We start from the raw sequence: 19454 nt of genomic DNA, 5'->3' as shown, positions 1-19454 counted from the left end.
CATTAGGACAAAAATACACAATACGACATTATAAAACTACAGTCCCTATATTTACAGTCTGGCGAAGTGGATTCAGGAATCAATTTAAACTGTTATAATGGGAACCAATCATATAGAATCTCCATTGACTGGTTCCCGTTACAACAATTTAAAATGGTATCCAAATCCACTCCGCCAGACTAGTAGAAAATTAACTAGATATAGATAACTAGAAACGGGCTTAGACTAGTAAAAAATGAGTCGGGTCGTAGACAGACAGACAGACAGACAGACAGACAGACAGACAGACAGACAGACAGACAGACAGACAGACAGACAGACAGACAGACAGACCGACAGAGAGACAGAGAGACAGAGAGACAGACAGACAGACAGACAGACAGACAGACAGACAGACAGACAGACAGACAGACAGACAGACAGACAGACAGACAGACAGACAGACAGACAGACAGACAGACAGACAGACAGACAGACAGACAGACAGACAGACAGACAGACAGACAGACAGACAGACAGACAGACAGACAGACAGACAGACAAACAGACCGGACTGCATTTTTATATGTATAGATTACAACATCAATATTTTAGAACCTAAAGAGTGAATATACATTCATTGGATTGAAGCGTTCATATAAATCTATTTTTACAAATGAAAGTTGGAATGAGAAAGGCTGGGTCTGACCGCTAGGTGGATTAATTTAGGTTTTTCCAATTCCTTTGATTTATAGCAAAGTTCAACTGTTTATTTCGATGTTTCGCGACGTTTTTCCAGACCAGTTGACTGAAACTCTCAGGTTAAAAAAAACAATGCGCACTGCCTCTAGCGGTGATTCGGTGAAACTGTTAGGACGAACCACGAATATTTGCAGCGCGAACCAGGATCAAAAAACTATTATTGTTTTATTAAAAAAATCACAATCGGAAACTTTTTTTCTGTAATAGAAGTTTCAATACTGGTAAAATATAGATGGATCGACGTTTTAAAATTAATATAAAGTTCTACATCATGAGCTAAAATGCTGTAGAGAAGTTTGAACAAACTGCTCCGGTGAAGACATTGGCAGCCTAATTTACATCTTTTATTAGCTTAGCTATCAAGGCTAATTGAAGTAATTTCCTTTAACAAAAATCAAAGGTATGTATTTTTAAAAAATAGAAGCAGCATTAAAAATTAATTTAAATTAAAATTTTTGACTATTCAATGGTTTATCGATGATTTAGGTAATAGCACGAACCAGGATCAGTTTTTGCATAGTGCGAACCACGATCAATCACCCTAACTCAAACTGATTTCGACATGTTTACAAGACACTTGAAATTTTGAAAGTGAAATTTTTTTTTGGAGGTTCTTTCACTCCACAATAAACACGCTCAGAGAGAAATGAGAGCATGTATGTGTACGCTTTCTCTCCGCTTTATGCCAGTGTTCTTTGTTTTGTTTATGTCAGCTCAAATGTGTTCAAAATGGTGCCGAAATAAGAAATATTGCGCAAGTGCGTTGTACAGTTCTAAGTGAACTGCGCAACAACCTTGGCAAAATATTCACCATTATCAAAGCAAAAATGTTCCGGTTTCGACAGTGTAAAGTTTCCTTCAAACTTCAGCAACAATCCGCCAGGAAGGTAGTGGACGACCGGCCACAGTAGTGGACAAAAAAAGGCTTCATACCTGAACGAATATTTAAAGGAAAGTTTGATTCCATTCCAGAATGAGACTTATGATTTCCCGCAATTATTCCACAACTTGCGATTTATGAACATTTTGATTTATGAGCTAACCTTTTTCGAATTCTGTAAACTATAAATTGTTTAATATTTTCGAAACTTACGAACAATTTGATTTCATGCAATTTTAGACTCCATACATCATAAATGCTAATAAGTTTATATTAAATTGTAAAATTCTTTCAAGTATTTGATCACTTTTGTTTCAAATGTTGTATCATTGCAGAGTGCTCCTTGTAGTTGTTTTTGTCGCAAAATTTCTGAAACAGAGTGGCCTGAAATTGAAAATTCGAATGCAACCATTTTTGGCTCCTATACTGTTTTTTCTTAGGCAACATCCATAAGTTACGTAACGCAAAAAACCTAATTTTCGGACCCCACCCCCCATGTGTAACTAAATGTAACGCCAACATCTTGACGTGTCAAATAAACTATATAATACCTAAACGCCAAAACCTGCCCCCCATTAAAAAAATTACGTAACGCTGTAGAAAAATTTGCTTGATAAAAATGCTCGTTTTTAGAGAGTCTCTCCAGAGTTTTTTTTGTTACGTAACGCTGAACTCACCTCCCCCCATCCCCTGTGTAACAAATCGTAACGCTCAAGGATATTCCCCCTCCCCCTATAAGCGTGACGTAATTTATGGATGTCTCCATAATTAACTTTCAATTTTTAAATTTAAAACCGGTTTAACAACTCAAAAGTCAAAAGCAAATTAAAATATTGAAAAAAGATGATTTTTTTGGACGAAATGTTACCTTAAGGATCATACAAAAAAACGGGTCTGATATTTCGCGATAAAGAACAATTATAAAACAAAATTTCGAATACGACTTTTTCGCAACTTAAAATAAACTTAAAATTTTGGATTTGATGTTTCGAATTTTAGGGCTTGGATTTAAAATTTACGATTTGGTGTCTTGAATTCTGGATTATAAATTTTTGATTTTAAGTTCTAAATTTTGATTATTGAGAATAGGTCATGTTTCCATCCAGTTCTACTACAAATTTTTGTAGTAGAATTAAATGGAAACACAACCTATTCCTAATAATCAATTCCATTCTACTGAGACGCTCAAAAAGAAATGTATTTTTCTCTAAATTTTGGACTTTTGATTTTTGAATATTTATGGTCATGATTTTTGGTTTTTGAATATTGTATTCAAAGTTTTTGCTGATGATTGTGGATTTTTAGGTAAAGATTTCCGGTTTTTGGCTGTGTAGCTTCAGTTTTAAAATTTTGGTTTTCGCTTTCGTACGTTTTGTAAGTTTCGAGTTTGTGCACACTTTTCAAATTATAACATGAAATATCAAATTTCTCATTTTCCATTGTCAATTGTCACTCTCGATTTTCGACTTCCTAAATATGATTATAGATTTTCGATTTTTAATTTCTAATATCCAATAGTCAATTTTAGAGACATACTTAATTTTTACTTAAGTCATTTTACTAGTGGATGGTGGAAAGGATGGCCTCAACTGAGTAGCAGCCGGTAACAGCAGCGCCTAGCAACAGCGGTAACGGTAGTGCAAGCGATAGTAGCAAATTTGCCTAGTTTACATTTAACTCGACTAAATTATTGTAGGGTAACCGCTCCTATATTCGTCTCAGTACCTATATTCATCTCATCACCCTTTTTTGATCAATTTATCGTTAAATTTTACCATATTTTCAAAGTAAAACTTTCAGCCACTTGAGAAAATTGAGAAGCAAATAGATTTACTTTCAAAAATTTGTAGAAATTTGTCGGTAAATTGGACAAATGAGAGAAATAAGATGAATATAGGTGCACCAAACTGTTGAGATAAATAATAGAGCGATTACCCTTTTAGCAGATGGTGGGATGCAACCGACCACTTCCTCCGGTGAAATACATAACACAAGCATTATGGAACCTGGCAATTAAAATTTGCTGGTCATCTAATTTTCAGCGTTAACAAAATTTTCTATTGTGTTGTCAGAGTGCCTCAATCCCCACTGTCGAGGTAGCTCAGATATGGGACCAGCAACATATCCCATTTTAAATTGAACATCAATTGTCCTTTTAAGGACAAATAAATAAATGATTACAGATTTAATTTTTCTCGATTCGTTATGATACTGCCAATGAAAGATCAACGTTCACTCGCTAGAAAATGCTATCAGTTTGAAGCAAGTTTGTCTGAGCAGATACCAGAATTTGCTTAAAATTCTTGCATCCTAGAGTGATCTACATTGAATAGTATTTGGCTGATTTCAGGAACTGAAAGTCAACATCTAGAATTTCAGAATGGCCGTCAATCGACCCCAGATGTCATTTTAAATCTTCTCGATGTTACAACATATTTCCAAAGAGTTGTTTCATTAGTGTCGGATAGAAGTTTTTGTTATTGATCACTCTCCTCGATTTCAAGTAATATAATAAAACCTTATGTAGTTATACGTCAACCTTGCGGCCGTGGCTTTACACATCACACTAGTTATTTTTTTATATATTTATTTTATATTGAATTTTGAAATTCTAATTTCTAGTAGGTCAATCTAGCATTTCCTATTGCAAATCTTTCGTTTCACGCCTCAGTATGTCATCAGCCCAAAACCGGCCTATCAGAGACTTAACCCTCTCCCGCTCACGAGGTTTTTCATGATTTAAAAATACTTAACGGGTTAATTTGGGCAAAATACTTTGTAGACTTATTTAAATTACTGGGAAATGTTATATTTTGAAGTAAAAAGTGAAATTTGAAATGGTGCTCCAGAGCACCTATGAGCATACAAGGGACTTATTTTTAATACACGAGAAAAATTTTTTTTTTTGCAAAATTTACCTATTTAAAGCAGTTATTTGAAAATAACAAAAATAAAAGAGAAACAATATAGTTTTCGAAAAAAAGACTACGTTTACGACCATTTGATTGATTCTTTATGATGGAATATGAAAAAAAAAATCTCGCTTTCATTATGCAAAGACGAACATTACTCTTCGAACACCTAAAGTGCGTGAAGTGATCACGATGATTGCGTTAGAAACATCTCTGCGCATCTCCAAATGCTGGCCAATATGATATTCCATCGTAACGAATATTTATAGCCAGCATACGTTGTAATTTTTTGTCTTCTGTATGCCGAATCTGAGGCACCATATACAAATTTATGGAACAAGCGAATAAAAATGAAAAGTGCTAATTTAATGGATTGTTACACTCAATAAACAATAGATCTACGTAAAATTTATTTTTATTATGAAATCGATTGATTAACGTTATATAAAAACGGTTGTCAAGAACACACATTATTTTTTATTGAAAAATCCAGACTTTCTTCTACAATTTTCTTGACAACAATTCAAACATTGAATCAAGCTGTCATTCGATATGCCAAGTTAAAAGTGTATTATAAATGCAACATTTTGTAGAAAAAAATAGTCAAAACTAACTATTTTCTGCCAAGATATGGTCAATACAATTCAAGGTGCTCTAGAGTCACCATGAGCGGGAAAGGGTTAAATGAGTTTTCTCGTAAACATAACGTTAATAAACAACGAACCCGGCGAGCGATTACTAAGCGACTCTCTCACGTAAGTTGACGTGTTTTGGTAAAGGCAATTCATAGGAATGGTTGAATAGTTTGAGCTTCCATATTACATTTTTTCCATGTTGTCAATCAATGTTATCGAGCCATAGAATCATTTTAAGTGTGTACACAAATTTACTAGTCGCTTGAATTTAACTGCAATTTAAGTGATTTAACTGAAAACAAAACAAAAAATACATTCAACAGCGAATAACCCAGTCCGTCCTTTTGTCACTGTTCGCCGCAACAGCCCCTCGTATAGTTCCACTAACGGTTGCTAACGCGACCTGCTATACTCATTCACTGAACTGAGAGAAGTCATGTGTCAAACTGGATGACTGGCGATAATGGCAAATAGAATAGAAGAGGACAGATGAGATAAGGAGAAGAAATTGATATCGAAACTTGAAGAGACGGTGAGAATATAGCAAATTTTAGTTAAAATATATTTTTTGTTACTAAATAAGTTGGGCCGATATATTTATAGGCATTATCATTGAATTAAATAAAATTCTGTTATGGATCAGGGGAAAATAGTATATAGGAGACTGAATTGTGAGTAGAATTGAACATTTTTGCTATAACCTTGCTATCATTGTAATAAATAATTTTATAGTTTTAAGCTGCAAAAAACTCGAAATTATAGAGTTTTATATACTGCTGGAAGAACTCCATCAACTGTCCCAACAGTCACCTCTAATGTACCACTGAGTACATCTTGAGGGCCGCTTCTATTTATTTCAGACGTAAGATTTTCTTTTTCTCTCCTAACTAAAGGTATTAATTCATACCGGCATGAGTTTTCTTTGAAATGCGAAAAGAGAAAGCGAGAGTCCCATAGATTCAAAAGAAACGAAAATAACAATGATGGTCAACACAGGTGTGGCCTCAAAGCTAAAACTCGAAAAAACGAAAGATTACACTGGTTGTCACAGATGCATTCAAACCGAAAAAAATGGAAGATTATAGCTATTCAACCATTTCTGTGAATTTTGGTGCCCCTAGTTATTACTCAAACGCGTCACGTGAGTGAGTTCGCATAATAATTGCTCGCTGGGCTAAAAAGATATAATCTCTCTAGGGCAGCTGTTTCGAGCTTCAGGGCTGTTTGCTTTTGTCGACCAGTGTAATTTATCACGTCTAGTTCTGCGTGGTGAAGCAAATTACTTGATTAGGTATATTTTTACCAAATTAAATATAAAAAAAATAATAAAAAGTTACGTTCGATTGTAAATAATTCCAGAGAAATCAATCACATGGAAAACTAATTATTGATGGGATATAGAAGCATCATAGTACATTTCAAAAAAAAAAAGAGAATCATGAACTATCCAAATTTGTGCGTTTGAATCAATGCGATCACTCCTAATTTTTTACGCCCAAACGTCAATAACGACCGTCAACTACCATTATAATAATAAATTACACGTTTCCATAAAAATGTTAACAGCGTTTTTTGACACACAATCTAATTGTGGAGATGACACGTGCGCGCACTGTGAAAGCAACTTTGTAGTAATATTTAACAATAGTCGTACTTTAGCAGGCTCATTAAAATGATCTGTTCAGGAGAAAATAATGGTACTCGGATAGCCATGCACGAATACGAAACATTCAATAGCGAGTTGAAATCAATTTTCGTTTCAATAAATAACTAAACGAGTGCGTATTGTCATAAATACAAAATTTAATCACCAACTTAACTCGAAAATTGATGAAATTCTTTTATAAGAAATACCAGACCATTTGTAAAACATTTAACTAAAAAAATAAAACAATCAATCTCTTTTGAAAACCATTCATATGTAATGTAACAATCTCAAATAATTTGTTCAAAAGTAAATAACACCTCTCAGAACCATTTCTGACTCCGATCTTCTTTCCGTTATTCCGATTCCCTTTCCACAGCCCCGACGGGAAAACCGGTGACGACAATCGCCCACAATACGTCTGCCACGTCAATATACGTTTCGTGGAAACCGCCACCACCGGAAACGATACTCGGAGAGTTCCTGGGATACCGAATAACCTACCGTACGCGGGACAAGAACCCGGAAGACGACTCCAAAGAGATCTACATCCGCGACAGCACCGTAGAGGTAAGCGTTCGTGTGTGTTTGCGCTTTTGAAAATGTGCGGTTTTCTATCGATTTCGGTTACCGACGACAGTAGGGGGCAAAATTTCTCATAAGGTACGGTAATCGAAGCGGTTCCCTAAGGGGTAAATATTGATGAACTCAACTTCCTATCAGTTGCGCACAGGCAAACGCAGAAGGTCGCAGCAGTGCGATGTTTCGTCGCTGAAACTGAAAGACAAAATGGAGCATCGCCAGGAAGTAGCTTCATCAATCTTGCCAACGGTGCGTGGGCTGAGTGCATTGGGGTAGCGATGAATAGCGATGGTGGCTTTCCTAATGCCCAACCGCCACCCAGCAGGCTAATGCATCTGCTTGTTTATCTTTCCGGTTGAGCGGAGCACTTGAAACAATCGCGGATGACGTCTGCTAATGTAGGTCATAAATAAACATATCGTTATCCTGTTATGCTGCTGTTGCCCAGTATCTACGGTGAAAATGTGTGCAACTATGTGTGTGCATTAGAGAGGCCATTTTTGTAACATCATGCGATTTCGATGAGCGCCGGGCGGAAAAAGTTTCCTTTTTACTCCAAAGATAAGCCATGAAAATTTGAAGTAGATCCGAGTTCATTTAATGGACCCACAAAACGCTTATATTAAAAAAATAGATTCTCATAAGAACTGTTGTTTTTTATCTCTTTTTGAAGTATTTTGCCTTAGTTTCTTTAAATAGTTGTATATTTTGCGCCGAAATACTCTTTACTTATAAAATCATATCATTAGGGACATCCACATATTACATAACGCAAAATGATAGCAATTTTGAACAACCCCCACCCCTAAATAACGCAATTTTGCATGGGGGCCTCGCGCAATGGAACTCTTCGTTGAATATTCCCTTCTTCTTACGTTACGTAATAAATGAATGTCCTCTCATATTCGTTAGAGGTTTTGAAACTACCATTTAGTGATTATATCCTCATTGCAGCAACTGTGTGAAGTGAACCGCCACAATCGGATTGGTGAAGCAAAATTATTAAAATTATCTAGAACTTTTTGTATGGATTTAATGTTATTTTTAGTATAATTATTATTATTATTATTTTATGAAACAGTTCAGTACTAGTGATCTGAAAGCACTAAGACGGTGAATTTTATCAAATATGACTTCATCATTATTGTCGTTGAAAGTGCAAAGTTCTTGGGCGCGCTAAAAATTGATTCGAGCTACGGCTTAGAAGAATATCGCCTAAGAAGTTAATAAGATGCTAGTGGATTTGAATATTTCGGAACAGTTTCGAAATCCAACCAATATTACTTGTCCTCTTCATTTTTATGAACTTTTATGTAAAAAATATTACATGGCAAAGGCATCGGACCTTAAACTCTCTTCTTTAACCGTTTTACAAGATCATCAAACGAAATCAACCCATTCACAGCCAATCAACTCACTCACAGCTTCAATGATCCAATGATCCATCATTGACCATAAATTGCATTCAAGACATGTCCCTGTTGGTAGTCAAACTTCTCATTCAGGTGTTTTTCGAATGTACGAGTGCTGTCTAATGTATTAATCAAGTTATGAATTTTCTACGTGATTCTTTCGCTTATGCCGAAATTGATAGTCGTCTCAGACGCTGTAACTGAAAAGATGAAGAATCGTTTGTGATATTTAAGCCCAGAATAAGTTGGATTGGCTTGATATCCCGTTTGAAATTAAACAAAAAATGATCAGGCGATTAAAAGCGAATGGTCCTTAAGGTGAAACGGTACTGAAACCACAAACAGCCAATTTCCAATCACCACTTCGAATTTTCAGAAGCACAAGATTCGGAAATAGTAAATGCATTCCCTGTGAAAACGCTATTTTATGTTTGCTTCACCGCAGCAAGCATGGAAAAGTGTTTTCACAGGTGACGCATAAACTGCTACCGAGTCTTGTGCATTCAAAATGGTGGCTGGAAGTTGGCCATTTTTGGTTTCAATACCTAATGTTAAATTTATGAAAATTTCTAACCGTGTTTCAACACATAATTAAGACGAATTTCAGTTTATATTGCATGTTTTTGATTTATACCGAAAAAATACACACTTCATTCAAAATACAAACTTTTTAACAATCACCAAAAGTTATAGATGTCGTTAAACTTAAATTAGGGTGATAATATTGCTGTTTTATGACAATACAATTGCATTTGAATACGTTTATCGAGAGATATATGTTAAAAAAAGAAAAACTCCGTACAATTTTCATGTAAATCGATTCTTTAAATATAAGCGCTTTGTGGGTCCATTAAATAAACTCCGATCAACTTCAAATTTTCGTGACTTATTGTAGAGGTCAAAAGGAAACTTTTTCGGCCCGGCACTCATTGAAATCGATAGTTTCAAAAACGGCCATATAAAATATGGCCACTCTAGTGTGCATATTTTCTATAATCATAACGATCGTAGTAATCGACATGTACAACCACCAATGTTAACCTGGTTTCTATTTATGACGTTCGGAAGCTGTATAAGATCATATTCACTCTCGAGCTAAATCTAAGCCCCATACCTGTATTCTCAATTTAGCAGCAAGAATTTGATTTAGCATTTTTTATCTAGCCGAAGCACATTTCACTTTTTAGCAAGTTCTGCAAATTATAAACGACCAAGCGTCCACATTTTAATCATTTGATGGAGACGCACGGTTTTAAACCCCACTAATTTCATATAAGTTCAGTAAGGGGAATTATTTAAAAACTAATAAGGCCTCTAACTAGTGTAACAGTAAAAATTTAGCATTATTTGAAGATTTTATGTATACTTAAAACTATTTTTGACTAATTTTTTGAAGATTTGATGCTTGAGGTGAAAGTGTGTTGAAGCCACAAGTGGCCGACTTCGAATTTTTTATAGGTTTCATAGGTGATGCATCAACTATTTCCGAGTTTTGTGCCATTGAAAATTTCTTATGAGAAGTTTTCCAAGGAACACGATGAAATTGTCAAATTCAAAATAAAAATGGCTGCATTTGCCGAAAAATGTAAATTTAGTTTTCAAATACAAAAATAATTTATCTGACAACACTTCCGGTCAAAACTTATATTTTTCCTAGATTCCTTGGTTTATTTTCTTCAAAATCATCTATCTGTGTTTTTCGGACATCTTACATCTATGAATTGTAAGAAAAAGAAAAAAGAGATTTTTGACAAAAATTGCGCGACTTTGCAATAAAGAGGGGGGTCCTAGAGAGCGGGGGGTATTCCAATCGACACCAAAATTGAGATTTTTTCAAAGAGACAGTAGATGAACAATTCCCCCAACTCTGAACAAAATCTGTGATGGTCGTGTCCAAGTGGCATGTACACTTCGTATGGAATGACCCATAGGGATTACACATACTTGCCAAATGATGTTACATTTTACGGAAGCGATACTTGATTGAATTCGCCAACTAAACGGTTCTTGTCGAAATGATCATGCATGTGAATGAAAAGTTGAAAAGTTAGCAGCTCTGATGACTCTTTGTTAGGAGTTTGATGAGTAACAATTAACATATCCCTACATCAATAATGCGGTCGTGCCTCAGATACAACACTTTACTTTCCTCACCACCTTTCCTATCAAGGAAGACTAGATTATTAAATGGCATTTGCAGGCTCTCGCTCCTGTATGAAGACTGGAAGTTGATATCCAAAGACCGGAACGTGATATTCGACGCCATCTTGAAGTCCAATATGGCGACTTCAGGTTTGATGCAATCCATGAAAACCGACCATAAATATGGGTATTTCCGGTATCGAGATGACGCCCAGAAACCAAGGTTGTGACTTCTTTTTTTATGGAAAACTGAGTAAAATTGAAGAAAATGTTAAAATGTCCTCCAACATTGGTATTTTTGAAACCTGGTATGACACCATGAAGCAAAATAATCTAATCATACGTTCTGACTGAAAAACACGAGAAAATTGAATTTTAACCATTGTAAAAATGAATACTTTATCAAGTTAAACAGTCAAAAGGGAACATCCATAAATTATGAATTGTTTTACCGCAGCAACCTTCATCCATTTCCCATTTGAAAGCTAGAACACGGATGTTACTGCTTAAGCCCCAAAACACGCACTACGGTAACCATCCGTGTATATCGCTTCAACGTTACCAAACACAAATTAAATGTAAACAATGTTACACCGTTTACCAAACGCCATCGGACATGCGAAACATTACACTTCTGTGCTTCGCAAATATACCAATTTATTGGTAGCCTGCCTGGGGGTGGACACCCGCCCGCAGGTTCGACTCCGTCCAACCATTTCAACCAATCCATTCGAAGTCAACTAGTCCATAATTAATACAAACCTTCGTCGCTTTTCTATAATCATCGACTATAAAATTAAGGAATCAATAATTTATTGGTATAATAGAAATTTTGCAGTAATTAATTTATGTGCGGCTTTTCCACCGAAACAAGCCAAAACAAGCTAGGCAAACATTGTATATGTTGACCGGTCCCGAGAGCTGATGACGGTTCCGGAAGTAGCGTCGACACAGAAACACATTCAACACAACGCCCCCACACACAACTACGGCGAAAATCCGGCGGAAAATCTCACATCCCATACAGCTAGCAGAACCGCCGGCAGCAGTCATTATGATAATGGGTCCCTATAATATTCACACACACGCACATTAGGTTGATCAACTGTTAAATAGATGTCGCGTTCCTGCTGTGTCAAGCTTTTAGCCACACTGACTGCACACGCAGCGTAACATTGACCCGGAAACGATTTAATTAACTGATTTGAACAGATTACAAAAACAAATTTAAGCACAAGATAGGCAGTAACCGTTACTTTGACCAATCAAAGTTTGAACCCTGCTGGCCTGAACAGATCTTCCTGGACTCTCGTACCACTCAACAACGCCGCTGTCTTTCGTGATGGAAAACTGTTGTTGCCGCTGCAGGTTAAACTATTCCAAAATAAATAACAACAGCGAGAAACCAGTTGAGCCGGAGGCGCCGGAGAGTGGCTGCAAATCCGGAAAAAAGCCATGAAACTTTTGTAAACAAAAACATACATCAGGCACAACAGGCGAAAGTTTTCACCGACCCGCTCTGCCGGCACGTCCAAAAATGGGTCCCCGGCACGTACCATCCCCTTGCATTCTGTTACACCTTCCCCCTTTTTGCGTTAGCCCCCTACAACCACCAAATCCTCTTTGGTATCGCCCGGGGCCATCATCGTGTTACCGTTGCGTCGTAATTAGTCCGTCGTAAGCGAGGCGGTTATAACCACGACAGACAAGGGATACTTTGCTAAACTTCGGTAAAAGCAATCTGCTGCGGTAATTATAATTTGAATATACCCAAGATAGTTCGTCGTCCCAGAGCGTACGCACGCATTCCATAAATAGTGTAACTTTTACCAAGCACCTGTCGGTCGCTAGAATGGGATCAGAAGTGGAAAGTCTTGTCCTGTAGGAGGAAAGTTTTCGCATCTAACAACATGTTCGCCCTCCAAAGAGATTCACAACTGCACTTTTTTTTTATTTGGTAGAATCGCCGAAATTTTCCGATAAGACAACAGTTTTATCAAAAGTCTTCTCAAAATATGCCAGATTAAATTCAAGCGATATTTATTCCAGAACCTGTAATAACATAAATATCCGGTGCCGACAAACTTATTACGAATCGTTGCGTTGTCTGGGGAGAAAGTCCTCTCTACCGTAGCAGCTCGGCATTTCGCGCTTGCTAAATCATTTTTCCAACAAACAATAAATAATCGAGAGAAAGAGTAGGCGGTGCCAGTCGCTTGCGGTGGAAAATGACTGATAGCGGCCATAAAGTGCCGACCGTAAATGTGAATGTGAATGAGAAAGTGGCTGCTAAGGAAGAAAACAAATTCTAAACCTTATCTCATCTTCGGTTCTGATTTATAGTTATTACTTTACATATTCTTCTTCTTGTTCTCTCCTTCTCTCTCTCTCGCGCTGTGCTTGCAGAGTCACGAAATTCATAACCTTGACACCTACACCCAGTACCTGGTGTCGATACAGGTGTTCAATCCGGAGGGACTCGGTCCGCCGACCACGGTGCTGGTGATGACTGACGAAGGCGGTAAGTTTGTGTGTGTGTTATTTTTTCAAGTTTAAGGTCGTATTTGGACTGTAGAGATGACACTATTAGCAGATGTAAATCGTTGATATCACCCCATTCGGCCATTTAACTTCAATGACATAGTGTAGAGAAATGTTTTTAATATAGCGGAAGGTATTCGCTCCGAAATTCGAAAATGTGTCGAAAGTAATAGTTGAAAAATTGAAGAGATAATAAAGATTAGGTTTAACCAGTTATCAACCGATTTAGCATTAAAGGTATATTACACATTTTTTTACTTTGACTTTCTACACTTTTGACATTTATGACATTCATGATATTTATGACATCGATGACAATTGCGAAATTTATGACCAATCTAAACATTTGCATCGAACTAAGAGTATCATATTATACTACAAAAGTTCTAAATAATGGACGCACTAGTCTAAAAAAAATTAACTTGTAAAGTTTTCACTAAAAAATATATTTTCAAACAGATACTTCTAACTAATGTTTTATTTTACTGCGTTTGAGATTCTACTTATGTTTGAGAATATAAGAATTTCAGGCAAAAATAAAGTATACAGTGCTTATCTTCGGCCAAACGTAAATACGCTCTTTTCATAAGTCATACTGTCAGCTCGCGTTTGAAATACGTCCGAGCGTGATGGTATGCTGTGAGCTGGTGCATTATTTACGTCCAAATGTTATGTAAGATTCGCCAGAATGAAAATCGTTTGTTGTATACGTCATTTCTTACAATAGATCAACAATTCTGGTCGCATTGAGGAAGTCCATACAGGAAAAAAATACGTCATTTCGTTTACGTTGTTTATTGTCCTCAAAATTCTCTTGCTCGACGCAAGTCAAACATCAGCAAAGTCAAAATGGTGTAAGTGACGGTCGAGCAATTTTTTTCAAGCCATTTCCGTAAATATTATGAGAGCGATGTTTCTGAACTTTGTTCATAAATGAAATGTTGACAGAAAGCACGGAATCGCTGACACAATGCACGTAAAAGCATCATCAACATCAACGGGAACTGTGACACCTGTCAGTTCGTAAAATAGTCTATTCATTTCGCAAATTTGTCGGTTAAATAGCAAAAGCGTGTAAGTAAAAAATTGTAAGCAGGATTGTTCGGTCGTTGTGTCAAAATTGTTTAAGAATGTAGAAAAGTTATTTTCGCAAATTTTATCAAGAAAACACCATCATAATAATCGTAATAATGTATCATTAAAATATCGTTTGTTTGTTTTCATTTTGTGACTTATGCCAGTTTGAAAAATTAGGCGGGATTTATAACATTCATAACATTTCTCGAGCCATATGTCAGAAGGTCAGATAATGGAGCGAACGTAAACGAAACGAGTAAGACCCTTTGGTTTCTCTATGGTTACCGTTCTTAATTGTTCTTTAAATCTCTTTACAGTCAAAGAATAAATTGTGTTGCATTGATCATACATTTCAGTAAATCTATGCATGTTGCTGGAGAACCACGAAAAAGTTACAAGAATGGCGTGTTAAAGCCTAAAATTTCTAAACGAAATTTTGAAATATCTCGTAAACGAGGGATTTGGGAAAATAGCCACCAAGAGCTTTATTTTTTGCTCGATTTTTTTTTTCGAAGGACAACATTATTAACTACAATTTTGCTGAAATATTTTTATTTTCCTATAGAGCACTCTATGGGGAATTAAAATATTTTTACTGTTTGTTCGATTGGCATAGTGCCTTTGACAAAGTTGTAGATAGAAATTTTGTCCTTTTATGAAAAATATACCCTGTGAAAAAAAATCAAAAAATTTTCTCAGGGTTGTTATTTTTTTCGGAAAGACAAAATTACTATCTACAACTTTGCCGAAGACGTCATACCGAACAAACAAACAGTTTTAGCCCTAAAAATATGGGTAATCATCAATATCTTCTCAAAATAGCATTTTTCAATAGCCTTTCAAAAATGAATCGTGTTCCAAAAAATTAAACAAATAGCGCAAAATAGCATCTTTTGCCTATGGAAACGTCTCTGCAAAGTTTCAGCCAAATCAAAAATGACAATTTGAAAAAAAAATATTAAAACTGGGACATTTTTTTGTGGAACTGCTCTGCCGCTCATGGCAAGTCCGTCCCAATTGCAATTTTATCAATTTTGATTTTATTGGTGGAATCATCATATTTTCATCTGTACTTTCGAAAAAACGCATAATTTTGAATACTTTGTTCTGAAAAACTATGAAAAAATAGCAAGTCAGTTTTTCCCATAGCAAAAATGATCGCAAGTCGGTCCCATAGTAAAAATCAATGCAAGTGAGTCCCACAGCCAATAATAATTATGAAATTAATGATGTTTCCAATAGTTTATGGTCTTCAGGTTTAGAATTTGATGTTCTAGTTGACCTAGTGATATTTGATAAGTGGTACTATACTTAAGCATTTAAAACGGAAGAAATAAAAGATGCGCTCTTTACTAGCGAAAATTGATTTTTGGAAAATTTTGGAATCGCTATTTGTTCTGCCAATACTTTGTACTAATAAATTACAAGAAAACATAGCTTTTCACATGTGTGTGTATCTGAGGATGGGAAAAAATTCAAACCTTAATGCTTGGCAGTTGTTTGGTACTACATATTTGTTTTTTATTATTTCAAGAGTTGAAACTATAAAAATCTATCAATGCTCAGTTTGTACTCGATTATTTTAAAACTACTTCTTCTCGTCGTTTACGACTGAAATGATGGCGTTCAGTAGCACCTTTTTACAATCGCGACCGTCCTCTCATTAACAGGAGTTCTAAACTTTGTTTAAAGAACAAACTTTTGATTTGCAAACAAATTTTTAAACCAGCAATGCTTTATGCTATACCGATCTGGTCAAGTTGCTGTTCAACAAGGAAAAAAAAGCTCCAAAAGATTCAGAATAAAATTCTGAGAATGATTTTGAAGCGTCCTCCTTGGTTTGGTACACTCGAATTACATAGACTTACTGGTGTTGAACCATTAGAAGCTATGTCGAATAACATTATTAACAATTTTCGACAAAAATCGTTGCAATCCTCAATTGCTACGATAAGCTCTCTTTATAGCCAATAAGTTAGCAATTAAGTTAGTTGTAAGTTTACTTCCCCTTTTCTGACAAGTAGGTTTAAATCCCTACGAATAATAAGTCCTAATTGCGGAAGCAAACAAATCCTAACAATTAAAATTACGAATTTCTAACAGTGTTGAGATGTCACCATTTGTGATTGGACACATATACTCATTATTTACTAATATTTATCATAAATACTTAAGCTACTAACAAATCCCCCCCTTAAAAAAAACAATCGCGACCGTTCTTGTCTCGATGATACTAAATTGTTTTCTTCGAGGAGAAGTTTCCACCAGTTGCTACTTTCAGATAATTTTTCCATTAACGGTGAACAGAATTTTATTTAGCCATCATCATTAGATATGTTACTACTCACGGTACTGTAAGTTAAAGCATGCTTCAGTAAATACTACTCTTCGTATTTTATTCATGTTGGGCCGTGGGGAACAATCATTCAACACATATTGAGAAACTGTGAATTTCGTTTTGGAGACTGTGTCAATAGTCGTATCGAATAATTTGCTACGCGTCTGAGCTGTTTTTACAAGGGAATATAAATCTTCTAATATGAAGGTTTCCATCATATTTATTTTTACTGATGTGTAGAAGCCGCCCCGCCACGTACGTGCGGGCGCTCTCAAAAAAAATTAGAGCAATTTCCTCGACCTGAGATGATTTTAAATTTATCAATAGTATCAAGTAGAAACACAAGTGGATGCCGCAGTTATATCCACATTGTGAAATACTTCTCGTTATAAAATCATTCAATCATTCTGTGGAAGCCCGAGAGAAGGCCATTTGTAGAACGACTAGCGAAGAATTTGTTCCAAACGCAAGCCTAGCACTGGAATCGATTTGCAGTAGTTTGTTTTTCATCACCGGTTGCAGGTGGCTATGTGACTGATTTGCTATCATTCTGGCTAGATATCGTAAAAGTAATCGCAAATGGGTCCCAGCTTATGATTTTAAACATAATTTAATCAAGATTTAATGTTTATGCACGCTTTTTGACGAAAAAGTATTTGTTTGCCATTGCAGTAACAAATTCTGTTGACAGTCTCAATTAAAAAAGCACACGAGTGCAAAATTTCTCTTAAAACGTTACGATTTTTAATTGCTGTTTTCTCATCATCACAAAAACGCAAATGGGACGGACTTGCCATGAGCGGCAGTGCTCTACTATTAAAATCATACTGCATCATTATAATTTGAATATTCTCGAAAAAATTAAAATTCGAAAACTTATGTTAAACTTAATTTTTAAGTTAAAATTCGTATTACATATTAAAGAACTCTATATCAAAAGTTTTGACGTTTTAATGTTTATTTCTACACGAAAAAGAAAAATTCAGCTTTTTTTATATTATTATAAAAAATAAGAGAAAACTTAAATTCGAAATAACTTGAAAACAGATGCATGTAGGAAGATGAATATTATGAGCTCTTCAATAGGAAATGTCAATCCAAATCTTTTAAAAATATTGGAATACAAATATTTTCTTCATGCTGGACTTTTTGCCACATTTTTTTTCATAGTTCAGGTTTCTTCGAAAAAAAAAATTTAAAAATCAAGTTTTTGATTTTTTTAATTCAAATTTGGTATCCATTTGTAACTTAATTTGTTCAAACAACAGAAAGGTTGTAGGCAAAGCCGGCAAGGTAAAATTGTTTATTACATTACTTGCATTGAATAAAATTTAGTGCAAAATAGAAACTGACATGCTACTGAATTTCAATTCTCAAATAACTATACAACATCACTGAACAAGAATGAAACCAACGCTATGCGGCGTAAGCAAGTTTCAACGGTCAGAATGCATACAGGTTAAATTAACATTTCACTTTTAATTCTTGTGCAAAATGAGAAAATATTAAATCCTCAATTCATTTTTGGTTGTCCTGAAAAGGACAGTTCTTGCGAAAAGATTCACCTTTAAATTGTAGCAGAATTGAAACAGTTTCAGAATTGGGATCTATGACAATTCAGCTAAATGAAATGGTGATAAATGCATACACTAATAGTTGTCCCGCCAAACAATCGTCATCAAGTAGGGACGTGCCATGGTGGAACAAGAAGCTTGAAAGTCTTCGAAAAAATATTCGGAAACTTTTTAATAAAGCAAAACGTACTTCAGACTGGGCTCAATATAGAAGAGCCTTAACTGAATATAACAATGAAATCCGGAAATCTGAAAGGAGGTCTTGGGTTCAAATGTGTGAATCTATAGAAAAAACTCCAGTTGTTTCCAGATTACAGATGACTCTTGCCAAAGGTCATACCGTTGAGCGTGGCAATCTAAAGCGTAATGACGGAATCTATATCAGTGGTCCTCGTGATACCTTAAATCTAATGATGGAAACGCATTTTCCTGGTTCTATTGAAAAGACGGATTCAGCCATCTCTGATTTCGTTTAAATTTGTTCTACGCAGACTAGCTCTGGGTCTACTAGAACAGAAAGTATTGTATCAGATGTGGCGGATGAAATTTTTACGAGAACCAGGGTGGAAAATACTATGAGATCCTTTGAGCCTTTCAAGTCTGCAAGTGTAGATGGAATATTTCCAGCATTGCTTCAAAAAGATGAAGCAATACTAATTCCTTCTCTCATTAAAATTTTCAAGGCCATTTTAAGGTTGAATCATATTCCATCAAAATGGAGGGTAATAAGAGTAATCTTCATACCTAAAACTGGGAAGCGTGATAAGACGCATCCTAAATCATTCAGACCCATTAGTCTTTCTTCGGTTTTGTTGGAGACAATGGAAAAAGTGCAGAATGATTTCATTCATACATCTTACATGCAAACAAAACCGCTTTCAAAGTTCCAGTTTGCCTATCAAACTGGAAAATCCACTATCACAGCGCTTCATACGCTGGTTATGAAAATTGAAAAGTCACTTTCAGCTAAAGAAA

The 19454-nt window shown here is 35.6% G+C and overlaps 1 protein-coding gene across 5 annotated transcripts in view; it reads left to right on the top strand.

Annotated features, from left to right (window-relative positions):
* The window catches only part of LOC129718547 (tyrosine-protein phosphatase 99A-like), a 295684-nt gene that overhangs the window by 203867 nt on the left and 72363 nt on the right, over positions 1–19454 (top strand). For all 5 annotated transcript variants that reach the window (XM_055669421.1, XM_055669417.1, XM_055669420.1 and 2 more), the window contains exons 7-8: positions 7193–7383; positions 13356–13470. In XM_055669421.1, coding sequence (XP_055525396.1) covers positions 7193–7383; positions 13356–13470 — 306 coding nt within the window. The remainder of the gene's footprint in view (positions 1–7192; positions 7384–13355; positions 13471–19454) is intronic.

Source organism: Wyeomyia smithii, chromosome 1 (assembly GCF_029784165.1).
Source record: "Wyeomyia smithii strain HCP4-BCI-WySm-NY-G18 chromosome 1, ASM2978416v1, whole genome shotgun sequence".
Classification (NCBI taxonomy): Eukaryota; Metazoa; Arthropoda; class Insecta; order Diptera; family Culicidae; genus Wyeomyia; species Wyeomyia smithii.
The sequence above is the reverse complement of the archived record's forward strand: the minus strand, read 5'-3'. Positions and strand labels throughout refer to the sequence as shown.